This window comes from Vipera ursinii (genome assembly GCF_947247035.1).
Source record: "Vipera ursinii genome assembly, chromosome: 1".
Taxonomy (NCBI): Eukaryota; Metazoa; Chordata; class Lepidosauria; order Squamata; family Viperidae; genus Vipera; species Vipera ursinii.
In genome coordinates this window covers 62,054,962-62,073,107 of record NC_139512.1, presented here as the reverse complement: position 1 = coordinate 62,073,107, position 18,146 = coordinate 62,054,962, and the positions used below count along the sequence as shown (strand labels likewise).

Genomic DNA, 18,146 nt, shown 5'->3' with positions numbered 1-18,146 from the left:
TTGCATTAGCTAATAGTTCTCTAGCTGAAACTTCCAGCAGCTTAAAATATGTTTATGTCTTTCATGCCGTGGTTTGTGAGGAAGAATTGATCTTATTTAAACTGTTTACTAATTTCCATTATTTCACCAAGGATAAACTAATTATAGCTTTGTATTTCCCTGAATGCTTAAGGTGTAGATGGAATGACCCAACTGGCTTAATACTTTTCTTTATTGTACTTCAACATAAAATATCTTCTTGCATTCTTTGTAGTAAAAAATAAAGTAAATAAAAGGATACATTTCTGAATGCAAGTGATTAGTAAACCTATAACATTAATTTCATGAATTCAGAATGAATATGTTTGGTTTTTTTTACAAGATTGTATATTTTGCTATAGAATTTATCTAACAGTATCATATGTTTAAGTTATCCTTAACAATTTGACTAAACAAATTTATTTAAATCAAACTTGGTTTCTGTCTTCATTAGAAAATCGCAAGAATATAGCTAAGGAATAGATGTCTTCTGCACAAATAATAAAAAGTAATGGTTTTAAGGTGATTATGCAGAGATGTGCTGTTGCTCTTTGTTTCACTCCTGCTATTAGTATCTCATAGTTATTCTCATTTCATCCTAATATTCTTAGTCTTGTTATTACAGAAACAGAGTGGATCACAGCTGCTGTAATTATGTATTTTTGCTTTAAAATAGTTTTCCTATTATTTAGGCTTGGGTTGTATTTAAACTTTTGCTTCAAAGCCTTCATGATTAAAGTAGACTTTTTCATACTGAGATGCCATCATTCCACATATCACTTCTGAAGAATGAGAAATGTATCGTGCTTTAAGACAAATGTTCCTTTAAGTAATAATAACCAATGCATGGAAGTGTTAACCGTAATACTATCCTTACATATGTTATCATTTAATATAATTCTGACTAACAATACAATGCAGGAAGGTTTAATATACTGTAAAAAAAGGAAATAAACTTCTAAAGAAACTAGTGAATCCCTCATGTAGAGATTTAATACATGAAGCATTATAAAGCTAATATTTCTTATATTTCCTTCTAGGTCTCCTAAGACCTAGACTATGGCTAATATCTCATGACACCAAAAGTAATACAACAACTGATATTAAAGCATTTTCCCAGCTACTTATTCTATAAAATATTAATTACTTGCTTGTGCACATGCAGTATAAGGTATTAGATAACAGAGTTCCTGCTCAGGTCTAAATCGATAAAAGATAACATGCACTGCATCAATCATTTCTTAGTCTCTCTTTACTATTAAATATATAGGATATCTTTAGAGACTTTTTTGGAAATAATTACTGAGATTTCCAACATTTAGGTATTAGATTATAATATAAAAGCTTACCTAAAAATGATATATTTCTCTCCAGAAGCATTTCTTGCAGTAAGACTTCATGCTCATATCCAATTGCACTGATAATTTTCCATTAAAGAAATATGTTCCCCAATTTGATATAAAACTTGATTTTACAATGGCATAGCTTTTTGTGGTAGACTATAATGATTTAGAATTGAGTGCTGGCTAAAACAGAATTAACTTTGCATTTTAATAACCAATTGTCAGTCTACAAACAAGAAAATTAAAGATATTGGAGGAGGTGATGGAATCGGACTATTAAGGCCTGCTATGAGATAATCTTCTCCTATACATATTCAGCCAGACTGGTGAGTCTCTATGATTACTATGAAGCAGTGAGATATCTCTAGTCAATATTATACAATTAGTTAATGCCAGATGATTTTTTAAAAAATCCAAAAATAATATAGTGCCTTTGTTTCACACCCATTTTTAAATTCAACTTTTCCTCAAGGAATTGCTATAAGAGTAAACAAGACATTTCATAAAGTGTCTTGAAGAAGAATGGGATAAGATGTAAACAAGATAAACTTTTTTAGACTGTTAGAAATGAAACATGACAAATAATTTTTTTTCAGAATTCAAAGATAATTCCCACTTGTTTGCAATCATTTCATCATAATTGCCTTGGTGTTTCTTTTATTTGGCAGAACTAATTTCAAGGTATCTTGCATTAATGCTTTACAAGGCTTTCTGTAAATCCAGAGGATAGAATTTTTTTCTGAGGGAAACAAAAACTAGAAAATGTCAAGAATTTTGAAGAAAGTTGTTAACTATATTTGTTGGATTTCTTGCACAATTTAATGAATTCTGAGAAAAGTAAATCTAGTAATGATGGCACGAATCTCACTTTTGAGATGGTGTAAAACATTTGATGCATTTTTCTTGGAATCTGGGTAATGAATATAAATAGATATTGCTTTGGGGAGTTCATCAGTATTTACTTAATGCTATACTTACCTTGTTTTTGGTAGGCAAAATGGTCCCTATGAGATGCCCTCCATAAATGATTTCTGTTTTTTCTATGGTAGTTTGATATTTTTCCAAAAAATGAAAAGCCAGCGTGCTATGAGGAAAGATGTTAATCGCTATCATTACTGATCTTGGGAGGGTAGAACCTAGTGCTTTGCTTGACATGTTTACTTGTCCAGAAAAAAAAGACAGTGTGGTTATATTGGCTTCCTGAAACAAATGAAATTGGGTGGCGAAGTAAATGGCACTAGATCTGAGCTGCAAATATATGGTTAAACTATTGTTTCCTTGTTATATAGCTCAACCACTTTGTGGTTGTTTGAGTCTTTGAAGCCCAGATCTGGTAGTACCTCTAGAGCAGGGGTAACAAACTGCCGGCCTGTGGGCCGGATGCATCATGCTGAAACCGTGCCCACCCCAGCTCCGGCAATGGGGAAAAAGTTGTGATATGTTGTGACACATCACGTGATGTGGCGAGTTTGACACCCCTGCTCTAGAGTGAGCCTAATTTGAGTTTTGGAAAATGGATGTTATATGACTATTCGTATCCAACAAGGTAGTCAGTTTATAAATAGTACCCCTAGCAAGATCTCAAACTTCTAAATATGTTTACTGCCTTAAAAGAGATTTCCCTTGTTCTCTAGCTATTTATTGTGTGTTAACACAATGAATCAATCTGCATGAGATTTTTATAATGCCATAAATACATACATGCATAGGTAGCAAATATTACTATTAATGATGAAAGAGGATGTATCTTTGTTGATTATTTTTCCAAATTTTAACAATATTTTTTTCAATTATGATCTTATACTTTTTCTACAATTTCTACAACTGCATATTATTGTTGTTGCTATCGTTATTTGTCTTGTAGAAACTATCACAACTTGAATTTTTTAAGTCATGAAAAATATGGCACAGAAAAGTTGATGTAGTGCATCAAAATGTGCTATAATGACAGAATTAACTAAAGATAATGAATAATAGCAAAAATATAAAATAAATTCTACAAACAGTGTGTATAATACAGTGTGAACAAAAAGACTTAGATTTAGTTTACGGTAATACCTGTTATTGATTATGGCCCTGACAATGGAGCAAAACTTGTAAATAACTTCACAAGCCATTTTGTGCTCATTCAATCCAGCAGCCTCATTTCCCGTAAATATCTAAACTGTTACTGAAAAACAGCCTCTTGGCAATTCAAAGATGTTGACTTCATACTTTAGTCCATGCATATATAATTAGATAGTTGTATTTAAAATCAATATGCAATCCTTAGAAGGACTATACTTTAAAAACCTTAATTTTAAGTTGGTTTTAAACTACTTTGTATGCCTTAAAATTAACAACTAATTCAGCAACAAATATTTTTAAATAATCTTTCATAAACAGTTAAAAATAATTAAATGTTTAGTAACCTACAGTCAACCACTTTTTGAAAATCTTACATTAAATATTTCTACATGGGGCTACTTCTTTGACCCAATTTAACAGCTAATATCTAATTATCTATGACAGAGATGACAATAGAAAAACACTACTATGTCAGTGTTCTATGATACACATTTAGCAGACAACGATCTCATCGTATTGCTTTAATTAACTATAGTTTGGAACAAAGATAGGCTTACCAGAATCATTTTTCATTCCCCAAGAAACTCTGCCCAGAAACCCGATATGTACAGTATGTGTGAAATATATGGTAGGGTTTATACCGTGACTAGAGTTCTAAATCTATCAAAATGTATTTATTTTGTGATTAGCTTATAGGTCTAGGTCTTTCATGGCATCAAGGAACTGAATGGTTAAATATTTTACTACTATACATTGTCGACTAAGTCAGAGAAAACCAGAGAAGCTTTTAGCGCATAACAGATTGTGCTATAATTCGTTTTCTTGGAGGCACAGTAGTAAGACAAATTATGCCTGTAACCTAGAAGCTGTCTGAACTTTGTTACTTCTCCCAAAACATGGGCAGACTTCAAACTTGCTATTTTATTATCTAACAAAATATCAAAATATATACAGAACTAAGTATAAAGCACAGGTTTACTAAAGACAAATATTAAATGGTTGATCAGATGTTACGTTGCTACTTAGCCTGTTCAATATACGTGATAGTGAAAATTCCTTTAGTAATACAGAATCATAAAAAGCACTAATAGCAATGAAAAAATTCAGCATAGTCGTCCTGCAGCATGCACTAGTCTTTTCCATCTGTTAGAAAGAGCCAAAGCTGCATATTATGCAGCAATTTGGATGAGCAGATGTCCCAGTGACTTGCATTTTTGTAAGTTGGTACAGAAAAAATAACTAACAAAAATGTTTCAAACAATTCAATAAATAAATAATTCATTAATTGAAATTAGGTTCCTTAAAAAAAAAAGAAAGAACAGGCAAAAATAAACCTGTTTATTTCACCAAGCTTTTGCATAGGTTGTTATAAATTGTATTTTAACTTTAATTTATTGTGGTTGTAAATTATGGTGAGATGTATTGTAGTAAACCAGCATGTATCTTTTTGGAAAAATAATATTAACTTTTATTCTCATTTAATAAATTTATAGAATCAATAAAGGTAAAGGCTCCCCCACACATGCGTGCCAGTCGTTTCTGACTCTAGGGGCCGGTGCTCATCTCCGTTTCAAAGCCGAAGAGCCAGCGCTTGTCCGAGGACGTCTCCGTGGTCATGTGGCCGGCATGACTAGACGCCAAAGGCGCATGGAACACTGTTAGCTTCCCACTGTAGTGGTCCCTATTTTTCTACTTGCATTTTTACGTGCTTTCGAACTGCTAGGTTGGCAGAAGCTGGGACGAGTAACAGGCACTCACTCTGCTACGCGGCACTCGGGATTCGACCCGCCAAACTGTCGACCTTCTGATCGACAAGCTCAGCGTCCTAACCCACTGAATCAAAAGAACCCATTAAAAATGAAAAAGAAATGGGTAGAAAGGTGATTTAATATATTTAATATATTTAATAAAATATATTTAATAAAATGTATTCGTTCTGAGCAAAAATTAATGAATTATGTATGTTTTAACTACTATGTCTTCAGATTAAGATTCCCTCACATTTTTATAATTGTAAACACTATACAAAGTAGATGATTTCAACATATTCTGTTTATTTATCTCATAGAATAAGTAACAAGGTTTGTGCTAATTTGCTTAACTATTAACTTTTAAACCCTTTTGTATAGGAACATTTTTATTCTTTAAACATCAAGATTTTCTAGACTGTTCAGTGTATGAGAGCGATGAAAGAGAACCACCTCCCAGAAAGGTTGTCCAAATAATTAATTTGAACAGAATTACAAGTAGTCCACTCATCCATGAATACACTTAATTCCACTTACGATAATTTTTATGTATTATCTTTTTTTCATTGTGACAAAACAGTGGTAAGTCAAATTTTCTTGCTCTTAGATTTTAAATCAGAGTTTCCGTGGGAAATGCAAAGAAGCTATTATGTCTTATAAAATTTGCAACTTATGACAACAAATAATTTAATACAAGACTGTGTATTTCACGTGACCAACAGCAAGAGGATTTTATCTAAGCAAAGGAAATGTATATCTATTGAACTGACAATTTTCATATGGCATATCTGACATTAGTTAAACAATGTAAGAGACGGTATGCAGTGATCCCCTTGTGGCTGATTGAATGTAAAACAAAGGCACATGATATGTGGTTTGCAAAGCAGAACTTTATGTCAGGTTACAGCTAGACACAGCCTACGCTCATCAACTGTGCACCTAAAATTTTATGAGAAAGGATACTGTTTGATGCAGTCCACCAATGGTCCATAACAATAGTCATTCACAATGCACTGCAGACAAATAAAAATAGTAGTAAAAGGGTGGGCATGTGTAGGTCTATTATAATTAATCGTAAAAAATATTTTGTTTCTTCAAAATTAAAACTTTTGAAGCGAAAGCTTTTTGCAAGCAACAATGGAAAATGAAACTTGAATCTCTTTTATTCTATAAGAAATAGTATGTTTACAAAAATAATACATAAGACAGCAAAATGCTCTCTTCACAAATACTGCATTGCTATTTATGCATTGTTGGCCTCCATGATAATGCTAATAATGATGTCAGCAATTAAATGAGGTTTTAAAAAAAAATCCTGCTAGGCTGAGAACAGCATTGTCATTGAAAAAAGGATGACTGTGATAAACACCTGATAGACCTGATTGGCTAAAACTCCATCTGGAATCTGAGAAGGATCCCGAAGCAGACTGTTCATAAGAGTTTTTGAAGCTGCAGAAGAAGAAGAAGAAGAAAAAGGATACTTAGTATTACTGTAAACATGACACTAATCCTATGGGGGAAAACAGGGATGCTTAGGGATGAAAAATAAAGGTTTTTTTTACAGATCAATATCTTTCAGACTACAGACTGGTAATCTTGCATATACAATTCAGCTCAAAGGTACTTCAGTAGAGGGAAGCAAAGTTTTTGTCATTCATACACACATGTACTGCACAGAGGCAAGTTTTCGAAACACCCTTCTGACTTCAAGGAACATACTGTATAAAGTATGTGTATATAATGATATTATGTATATGAGCCATAATAAAAACAAATACATACAAAGCAAAAAGAGTGGACCGTCTAGTTAACTGCTGCAGAATTGGATAAATATGCACAATTGTAGGACAAAGTAGCAACAATGGCACATTGAAATGCCTGTAAGAAATAACATTTGCTGACAAGCAAGAACTGGTGGGACCACAGAATACACAAAGTAATTGAAAATGAAGAAGCTGAAGGAGTCTGAGGCTTCAGAATTCAAGCCATTTTTGTGTGTTGTTGTTTTCTTAGCATTTATCTTGTATGGTTGTAAACTCACCTGGGTTTGTGTTGCACTCCCCTAGTTTTTACAGCAAAGTTATCACTGCATTATCTAAAGTGGTCTGGCCTTAAAGAGGGATGAAAAGAAATAACTCAACTGGATTTTGTACCAATGGAGGATTGGAACCTGGGTCTCCCCATTCTTACACCAGCACCCTAACCACTACACCATGCTGACTCTGGGAAGATTGATATACAAAGCTAAATTACTTTTCTAACAATAGGCTTTAGGATTCTCAAAAATTGTGATATTGTAATTCCATAAAATGATCAAATGAATGTATACAGCCCATTATAATGTTTAAGATCTGTTATTTTCTTTGTGTGTGTATGTGTCTCTGTGTGTACATGTATATGTGTGTTTTTATGTGTAAGTATGTACGTATGTATGTATAAAAACTCAAGGTGGCAAACACACCCAATACTCCTGCCTATTTTTTCCACAGCAACTCATATTTTAGGCAACCATGTAATTTTTTTCAACTATATAAACAAACATTATACAATTTCCACTGCATAATTATAATGTAAATTATAGCAACTTCACACCTCTGAATACTTTCTTGTGGCTATATTAATTACTATTTTCAACAACATTGGCACTGTTCTTGTTGCTGAGTTACTTTTCATGACCTGGCGAACAACATCTCTCCAGGACTGTTTGTAACTGCTTCTTAGAGGTCTTGTAAGCTCATGCTTGTGTCATCAGTAACATTATGTAGTGACCTGGTCTTCTGTTTGCCTTTTTTCCCCTGATTACTCTTGCCTATCCACTATGTATCTAAATTATTTAAATTTTAAATTCATAGTTTGTGCTCTCAGGGAACATTCTGGATTTACTTCATTTAGTATTGAATGATTATTCTTCTTGCAGTCTGAGATACTCTTAACTCTTTTTTCCAGTACCACAATTCACAGACATTGATTTTTCTTTGGCCTTTCTGATGATTCAGCTTTCACAGCTATAACTCTTCTAGATTAGGTAAAAATGTTGTCACCATGATTCCATAAAATTTATAAAGTACAGCATTCTAACAGAAATATCCAGTCAAGGTATGCTTACCATTGTAAATATGATTGATTTAATTAGTTATGCAGTTTATCAATAGCAAAGGCAAATAAAAATACAAAATGGACAGTTAAACAGTACCAATTTCATGACATTACATTCTGAAGAAAGTCACAGTTTAGCCTTCTTAAATCTATTGTAATCCATTATATTGGATTTCAGCTGCCAGTCAGATGCTGTATGGTGACTATGTAAATTACGTAAGATCATGCTGCGTCAAGCTAAGGACACACTAGAACAGCATTCAATATCAAACACTAGCTAAAAGATCCATTCAGTTGGCATTTATGGTGTTCTGTCCATAACTCTGAAGATAGTAAAGACTATCAAAATAGACACCTGATAGCATTATCTTCTATTAATGTCTTTAGTTTCTTTTTAAAAGTATCTAAGCTGATGGCCATTGCCATATTTGTCAGCAGCAAATTCCACATTTTAACTATGGGTTATTTATTTATTTGTTTATTTAATTTGTATGTACTCATCTCCTCTACAAAATAGTGGTTACACAAAGAAAAACTTTCTTTGCCTCCTAAATTAGCATATCTATCATAATCTTCTTCCTTACCTAAAGGCAAAACAAGCTGTATACCCATAAGCTTTTCTGCAATGTTCAAGTCTGTATCTTTATTTCAAACTTTTATCTTTTATCCTAATTTAAAATTTTAAAATTTTAAAAATGTAATTTTAAAGCTATGCAAAAGTTGGATAAATATATAATATTCAATAATGCATGCAAACAATGTGGTACAAAGGCATAGCTACTTGGTACTGGGACTTCTCACTTACAAACTGCCTTGGATGGCAACCATTCAGTTATGACAGTTGAAAAAAAAAGCTTTGGGATCAATCTTTGCATTTAGGGCCTTTGTAGCATCCCACAGTTAGGAGTTTCACAACTGACTTCCAAGAAACAGAATTAATAGAGAACATGGGAGAGAAATTGCAAGTCATATCACATGGTATCTTGCTTAACGATTGTGGCGATTTGTTTAATGATAGAGGCCGAAATGCAGTTGTAAGTCCCGAACAGTCACCTGATTTTTCATTTAGCAACTGTGGCTCTTAGCAACAGAGTCAATGGTCCCAACTGTGGTTGGTAAGTGAGGACTACTTAACACATATAGGATACACACATGTATATTAGGAGTATACCTCTGTCATGTCCTATTTAACCACTGTCAGTTGAATCTAATATGCCCAAGATACTGTAATCTTTCATTTGTGGACAAATTGCTCAGCTTACCTATTTAACCATTTTGATTGCTAAACATTTGGGGGAAGGGGAGAGGGTTTGCAATTTTTTTGGCTCTTTAGTACACTTCGTAAAATAGTACACTTTAGGAGATTTGGGCTTTGGGAACATTGTACACCACAGAGCATTTGCTTCAGTATAGTAAATACTATACTGAAGCCCTTTCACTCAGACTCAAGAGATCTTTCTCCAATCCCTTTGGTAATTTACCTCTTTGTACTATTTCATCATTTTCATGTTTACCCCAACTCCAAATATTTTATAAGCAAATAGTAGATGCTTGATCTTTGAGGAATCCTATTTTGAAATTGAATCCAAAGTTGGAATTAAGATTGCCGGAAGAAACATCAACAACCTAAGATATGCAGATGATACCACTCTAATGGCAGAAAGTGAAGAAGAACTAAAGAGCCTCTTGTTGCGGGTGAAGAAGGAGAGTGCAAAACTTGGGTTGAAACTAAACATTAAGAAAACCAAGATCATGGCATCTGGCCCTCTCAATTCCTGGCAAATAGATGGGGAAGAAATGGAGGTAGTGACAGATTTTATTTTCCTGGGCTCCAAGATCACTGCAGATGGGGACTGTAGCCAAGAAATTAAAAGACGTTTGCTCCTGGGGAGGAAAGCAATGGCAAATCTAGACAGCACACTAAAAAGCAGAGACATCGCCCTGTCAACAAAAGTGCGTATAGTCAAGGCTATGGTCTTGAAAGCTGGACCATAAGAAGGGCTGAGCGCCAAAGAATTGAAGCCTTTGAACTATGGTGCTGGAGAAGACTCCTGCGAGTTCCTTGGACTGCAAGGCGATCAAACCGGTCAGTCCTAGAGGAGATCAACCCTGACTGCTCTTTAGAAGGCCAGATCCTGAAGCTAAAACTCAAATACTTTGGCCACCTAATGAGAAGGAAGGACTCACTGGAGAAGAGCCTAATGCTGGGAAAGATTGAGGGCAATAGAAGAAGGGGACGACAGAGAATGAGGTGGCTGGATGAAGTCACTGAAGCAGTAGGCGTGAGCCTAGATGGACTCCAGAAGATGGTAGAGGACAGGAAGGCCTGGAGGAATATTGTCTATAGGGTCGCGATGGGTCGGACACGACTTCGCAACTAACAACAACAACAAAATTTTTGAAATTACTTCCAATTTGAAAATTTGAGAATTTTTCTGCTGTTTCCCTTTTGTGAGCTGACTAGCTATCTATGAAAAGAGTCTGTGCCCCAAGGGTATTAATTGTGTTTACAAGCTTCTCAAAAAGGAGTTTGTCAAAGGCTTTTTAAAAAATATGCAGAGTTTATTGGATCAACCAGAAAAAAGTATGGAAACTTCTTGGTTGGGAAACATTGCAAGAAATGTGGCCTGCCTTTGGAAACCCCTAGCCCCCCCCCACCAGACTGTGCCAAAATTTTAGTCCCTCTTTTCATGTTGCAGAATGTGGTAATAGATTAGGAATAAGATGGGTCCTTTATACAGTACCTGACCTCCCCTCCCAAACAGATCTTGGTGCTGCTCACTTTTAAAGCGTGGTCCCAATGTGCCAGACAAAATCTGCAACTCCCTTGAATTGACATAAATTAAATTGCTTTAGGCAGATGAAAGCTATTTGTAATTTTAAATATTTTTATTGAATTTTATTTTATTTTTATTGAATTACATTAAATCATATTGAAATATATATCTTTTCATTTGATCCAGTTAAAGACAGGGTAGTTTTCATATTGACTGGCAAAAACATAAATGCATTCCTGTTACAGGGCCAATATTTACTAGTCTTAAAATGTCCATTGTCAGGTGGCAGATGACTTAAATTTCTCTCTGAACCACAAGCTATTGGATCAGTCATATTGTTTCTTGTATCTTTTTTTGTGAAAAATGTTATACACTTTGAAACTCAAAATTTTGTTTATATAAGCACACTACAATAATGAACACAACATGATTTTATTGGGTACTAGACAATCTGTGTCTCATTGTGTTATTGTTTCCTTACCTAAATAGAGAAACAGAATGACCAAAGGCATGCAAAAGAGCAGTTGGAGCACTGACTTTCTGCTGGCTCACCCATTGAGTTTCCTTATGGGAAGCAGAGAAGGAACATCAGAAATTTTCCTTTCTGATTCAGTCCCATCCTACATTTTTCTAGCATGCTAGTGCCTTCCTTCCTTCCTTCCTTCCTTCCTTCCTTCCTTCCTTCCTTCCTATCTCTTCTTCTTTCCCCCTCTCCCTCCCTTCCTTTCACATTTTTCCACCCCCTTCCTTCCAGAATACTTCCTTGAGAAAATCCAAAATGCAGTTAAAGAAGTTAAAAAAAAATGCAGTTAAGATGCAGTTAAGAAGTTAAAAAAAAGAAGAGAGAGATTCCATTTACTTGTGTTCTGGCATTAATTGTTTAAGTCCCCTTTCCAACTGCCCATTATACAGAGAGCAGATATGTCTAAAAAGCTGTGGCCGTCAACAAAATCAAAATAAAGAAAATAAAAACAACCCTAACTACAGCATTAAGAAAAACATCTGGTCATGTAAGTAATTATATAAAGCCTCAGCTTCAAATTTGTAGTCCCCCCCCCTTCTTTAGTTTCACCTCTTTTTGGATTCTTAATGAAATATTCAAATAAAGGAAGATTAAATGAAATGTTGAAAAGGTCAATTGGAATTACTTCTGAATGGATAGGAGTGAACAATTAAACACTATTCAATAGACATTAAAAAATCACATATTGTACATAACTGTATAGATTTGCCTATGAATCTGTGTTTTGTGTTTTTGTGCACTTGAGTCATATGGGGTGTAAAAAAGGGATAATGTTGGAACAAGTATTGTCAGCACTCTCCCCTTTAAACTGCTTAGCCCTGGAAGGCACATTCACTGCTTTATTTCTTTACTCATTTTTCTCCAAGATTGGTACATCTGAAATACCTTCCCCCAAATCTATACTGCACTACCGTTCAGCAAGAAAAAGAGAGTTATATTTTCCCCTTGAGTTAGGACGCCTCATGACAAATGATAATGGATAATCAATAAACTGGGAAATATGAGGCCACAAACTTTATGAAGCCAAGAGACATATTACTTCTGAACAACACTCATTTCCCTTAACAAAGTCACTACTAGACTGTGCCTAATAATCTGAAAGAAAATCAAAGGACCTGCAACCACATCAGCAATATTGGCAACTTATTCTACTTTAATGGCATTTTGATTGATTTTTCTGCCTAATGGTAGTTTTATACTGTAGATTTGACGCTGCTTCTGCAAAATAGTTGTGTATAATAAACATCCCTGAAGGCAAACACTGAACATTTAGGCTCTTGTCTTACTAGGAGTCATAATTGAAGCTTGACCAACACTGCCTTTGGCCTTTTTAAAGATTTTTTCCCCCCTTTTTACAAAAGCTATTCTTTTCTGTGAGGGACTTGATATGTGATCAAGGCATTTTGTTTAAAAAATTCATAAACAGACTGACCTTGACAATGACTTTGTATGTTTCGGTAAAGCATTGACCCGCTGGAAATGAAGACCCTTGTGCTAATAAATCAAGCACATTTAAAATGAGTTACTCTAATGCTCATTCATCACAGCTGTAATGCCATTTGCAGCAGAGGATTCGCCATCCTGCACAAACACTGCAGTAAATAATAACACTTGAACATCTCTGCTTCGTTGCTGCTCTTACCACCTCAAGCACACGTTTATTAAAGAGTCTTTATTAGATAGCTTGCTATAACGGGTAAGAGTGTAGGGAGGTAGAAGAAAATATGAATTGCAATATTTTTCCCAAAGGAAAAATTAATATTTTATACAAGAATCCTCCATTTTTATATTTCGCTGAATTTTTATAGTGTAAAGACCTATTTAATCTTGGAATACAATCTTATTTTACAAAAGCAGGGAAGGCTACTGGATGCCTTCCCAGAAAGATCACCATGCGAGAGTGAAAGGTTTTATTTTATGTTTTGCTAAAGCCAAAAGGGAACTTCCCATCCATATATGTAAGTTTCTCATCTTTATTACAGGAGTGAATGTAACAGACATATAAAGAAGATACTTGAAGCAAATAAGTTTCAATTGTTTACACATTTCAATTTAAGATAAGCACAGTAGCAGCAAGATGGCTTGCTCGGTGTATTTTATAGAGAAATTTGCATTTTTTTTCTCTGGGATGAAAATGCCATTAACCAAATTAAAAAATAGGAAAGAAATCTCATTAGAAGGCAACATTTGTTGAGGGAGGAATGTAATAAACAATAATGAATGACAATCGTTATTACTCTTGACACTGATGAGCTCCTGAGCAAATTTGTTTATTAATTAAAAACGTACTTTTTTGCACACAACTCATTGAACTGCAAAGATGCTCATATATCAAACTTCATCTCAGATGGAGATAATGCACGTTGGTAAAGCTGATTTTCCATGATGAATCTCAGAGCATATAAATTGGCTAATATCTGAAAACATTTACAGATACTAGAGGAATTGACTACTTGTAGGACATGATGAATGGGCCTTTCAAACACCAAGAGACAGCTCTGCAAATCTCCCTGCCTGCTAAAGCCCTCATTTGATTTTCCAATTTACTCCTCTTAAATTTATCTTCCCACTAAAAATAAAAAGTGCTGATATTTTTCCCTAGTGCCATTCTAAAGAAGATGACTCCAAAGGGTTACTGTGGCAGAACTAATCTGCTTACACCTGCTCTTCCTCACCTGACAGAACTTGGGCCTCTTAATGCCATCTTGTCTGATCATTAAACTGAACCAAATATGCCTTCAGCTCCATGTGAAAGAGAGTAATTAGTACACTTGTCAAGCCAGGTACAACGCTGCTTACCCTGCTTTTTTTTTCTCCGACAGCTAATGAACTGCTCCCATCTCATTATTCAAAAATAAAAAGGCACTTAGTATACTATGAACTGATTTGCCATTCTTTTTCCAAGAAGTAACAAGATTCAGCTCTGATCAACCTTGCCATTAAATGACAAATTGATTAATGTGGCTTAGGACTGGAGTAAAGTTAGTCTACAGTGCAGATAAAATAAATGAGCAAAATATTTAATAAATAAGTACCCATAAAGGATTTCTCACAGCTGTGCAATAGATGTAATAAAGAGGAAAATAATTTTAAATACTTTATTCAGTGCATTTGTAGTGGAAGCTAAAGCTGCATAGCATGGAATAAAATATTTGTTTTAAGTTTTAGAAAACTGTGCAGGTTACATATTTCATGCAATTGCAGTAAAGCTTTAAATTTTTTAATGGACTTTCTAATAATAATTGCAAATATATACTTAAGCTGTACTGGAAACATTCAGTGAACTAAATGCAACCAAAGATTTTTCTTAACCAAGGAGCGAGTTTTATAATTGGTTTATATCATTCTATCACTATTTAATGGTTTTCCATATCTTTGCATCCCAGATTTGGTTGCCCAACAAAAATTAATTGGAGAGGACTTTGTTTTAAAATATGTATATATTTCAGAAGAGGCATATCAGATATTTACACAGCCACAAGCATATTTGAAAGCATGGTTTCAACGTTTCGGCAGGTTACCTAGATCTTGCCATGAGTGTTACCATAAAATGGCTACCACTGCCAGGGGAAACAATGGCAGTTTTCAGAATAACTGCCCAGCTGGATTTGGCCAAACACATAATATCCACTTACCAAAATGGAAACCAAGGTTCTTTCTAGGGCTCTTGGATTTTAGTTGCATAAATCTTGATGTCTGCTAGATGGCAGCAAAATAATTTTGTTTGATAAATAGGTGGTATATTACTAATACCCTTACCCTATTCTTGTACCAAGACCATCAACAGGGCCCCTTCCTTAGGTACCTTCTTAGTCTGAAAAGCAAACAATCAATTAAATGGGAGAAGGACTTCTTTAATAGTAGCTCTTCATTTGTAGAATATTCATTTTAAACAAGGCTCCCTGGACTCTGTTACCATGTTTTCAACTGAATGAAACAATTGATCTGTGCCCTGATTTTTAAACATCTATTCTGAATTGTGTGTAAAACTGGGAATCCATCTGCATATTTTATCATGGAGGTCTAATGATATTGTCTTAGCAGTCAATAGGTTAAATTCAGTAGAACCTTTTATAGACAAAAGGAGTTTTCCTTTCAATGGCTGACTTCATCTTTGGGGAAATTTTCTGTTGACTATATTGAAGGAAGGTGATGATCTTCACTGATTACTTCTTTCCACAGCAGTTCTCCTTGAGTGGGTTGGAGGATGAAAGGAAAATGAGAAAAATTTTCTCTCCCCCCACCTTTCCAGTAGCAGTCTGAGCAGACTCCTGCTTGGTGACAGAATCAAAAATCCAAGTAGAGAATTTTAGACATTTTCTTTTCTTGTATCTTCTACTTTTAATTTATTTTGCTTACCCTTTCAATCTCTTTTTCCCTTTTCTATGCTTTGAATAATGTTGATAGAATAATATGATAGTTTTTCATATCTATGTATACTTTCCTAAACTCAATGAGAAATCAGAGGGATATAAATCATCATCATCATCATAAGCAGCAGCATCTTCTTCAGGTTCTTGGTAATGGTTGACAAATGCACAACTTATTCTGCAAAAAGTTTAATTAATCCATTAAACCCTAAGGGGCGTTTTGACAATTTGTAAAAACTTTATTTTTAAAATATTATGTGTTATTTTGCTACAGTCCCATAAACATATACTAGAAGAGTTTCTTTCAAAAACTTAAGATCTTGGGAAGTTTGTAAATAATGACATTCCTGAAGGTCACATAGGTCTATGACCTGAATACAAGTTATATTTCAGTTATTGTTCAGTTTTTCAGTCACTTCCAATTACTTTTAGCTAGAGTAACAGTAGCTTTATTAGGATTGCCTGTCGGAAGTGCTTCTTGAATATGTATAATCTAAAGCTTAAGACACTAGTAGTAACATCTCATATTCCACCATCCTCTTTTTCTATTGTCTTTAATTTTTCCCAAGCATTGGAGTCTTTTCCAAACGCTCTTCTTTCTCAATATAGTTTTCACTGTCAGGAAATTGCTTATTAGTTCTAGGTTGCTTCTCTCCTTGATTAATTTCTATTCATTGCTTCTTGTCCTGTCTATATCTAAAATAGTTAGTTTTGACTGTTTATTAATACTTCCAGTGAGGTATGTAATTTTATTACATCTATCATTGAATTCATTCTTTTTGCTGTCCAAGATACTTTTGATGATTTTACCAGACATTTTTCTTTGTTTTTCCTTTCCAATGGCCCAGGTTGTGTTTATTTTTACAATAGGGAAAAACATGCCTTGACAGCATGTATATTTGTTAGCAATGTAATGTTTCTCCATTTTACTAGTTTTCTATTCCTCTTCCAAAAAGCACCTATTTCTTTATTTTAGGGCTATGCTCCATACCTCTGAATTTTGAGCCCAACAACATATGCTCTGTTGATACTTTCACTACTTCCTCATCTGTCTGCATTGGATAGACTAAGCAACTGACTCTAATCTTAGTTCTCTCTCTCTCCCTCCCTCCTTCTCTCTAGCATAGAACATCAAATTACTTTCTGTACTCTCATCCTTCAGAATCAATAAACTTTTCCTGAAATATTCTCAGTTTTAGCTTCCATAGTGTTATTATCACGATATCAAAGGTTGTTAAACTTTCTTCAAATTGAATACATGACAAAATTAGTGGACCAGAAGAATGCTGAAGATGTAATTTACTTGGACTTCAGTAAGGCATTTGATAAAGTAGATCACAACCTACTACTTGATAAGATAGAAAAATGTGGGTTAGACAGCATCACCACCAGATGGATTCGTAGCTGGCTGACAGGCTGTACACAGCGTGTGGTCCTCAATGGAACCGCTTCTACATGGAAGGAAGTGTGTAGTGGGGTGCCCCAGGGCTCTGTTCTGGGCCCAGTGCTCTTCAACATCTTCATCAACGATTTGGATGAGGGGATAGATGGGGAACTCATCAAATTTGCAGACCACACCAAGCTGGCAGGAATAGCCAACACTCCAGAAGATAGGCTTAAGATACAGGAGGATCTGGACAGACTTGAACACTGGGTGCTATCTAACAAAATGAAATTCAATGGTGAAAAAAGTAAGGTTCTACATTTAGGCAGGAAAAATCAAATGCACAGGTATAGTATAGGTGGTACCTTTCTCAATAGTAGTAACTGTAAGAAGGATCTTGGAGTCCTAGTGGACAATCACTTCAATATGAGCCAGCAGTGTGCTGCAGCTGCCAAAAAAGCCAACACAGTGCTAGGCTGCATTAACAGAGGAATAGAATCAAGATCATGTGAAGTACTAATACCACTTTACAATGCCTTGCTAAGGCCACACCTGGAATACTGCATCCAGTTTTGGTCACCACGATGTAAAAAAGATGTCGAGACTCTAGAAAGAGTACAGAGAAGAGCAACAAAGATGATTGGGGGACTGGAGGCTAAAACATATAGGGAACGGTTGCTGGAATTGGGTATGTGTAGTTTAATGAAGAGAAGGATAGGGATGACATGATAGCAGTGTTCCAATATCTCAGGGGCCGCCACAAAGAAGAGGGTGCCAAGCTATTCTCCAAAGCACCTGAAAGCAGGACAAGAAGCAACAG

The 18,146-nt window shown here is 34.8% G+C and overlaps 1 protein-coding gene across 1 annotated transcript in view; it reads right to left on the bottom strand.

Moving 5' to 3' along the window:
• CDIN1 (CDAN1 interacting nuclease 1) overlaps positions 1–18,146 on the bottom strand; it is a 97,113-nt gene that overhangs the window by 12,547 nt on the left and 66,420 nt on the right. Inside the window, exons 6-8 of the mRNA XM_083373911.1 lie at positions 6,546–6,625; positions 6,140–6,189; positions 1,368–1,435 (exon numbers count right to left, since the gene is read on the bottom strand). Of these exons, the coding sequence (XP_083230037.1) occupies positions 1,368–1,435; positions 6,140–6,189; positions 6,546–6,625 (198 nt within the window). The remainder of the gene's footprint in view (positions 1–1,367; positions 1,436–6,139; positions 6,190–6,545; positions 6,626–18,146) is intronic.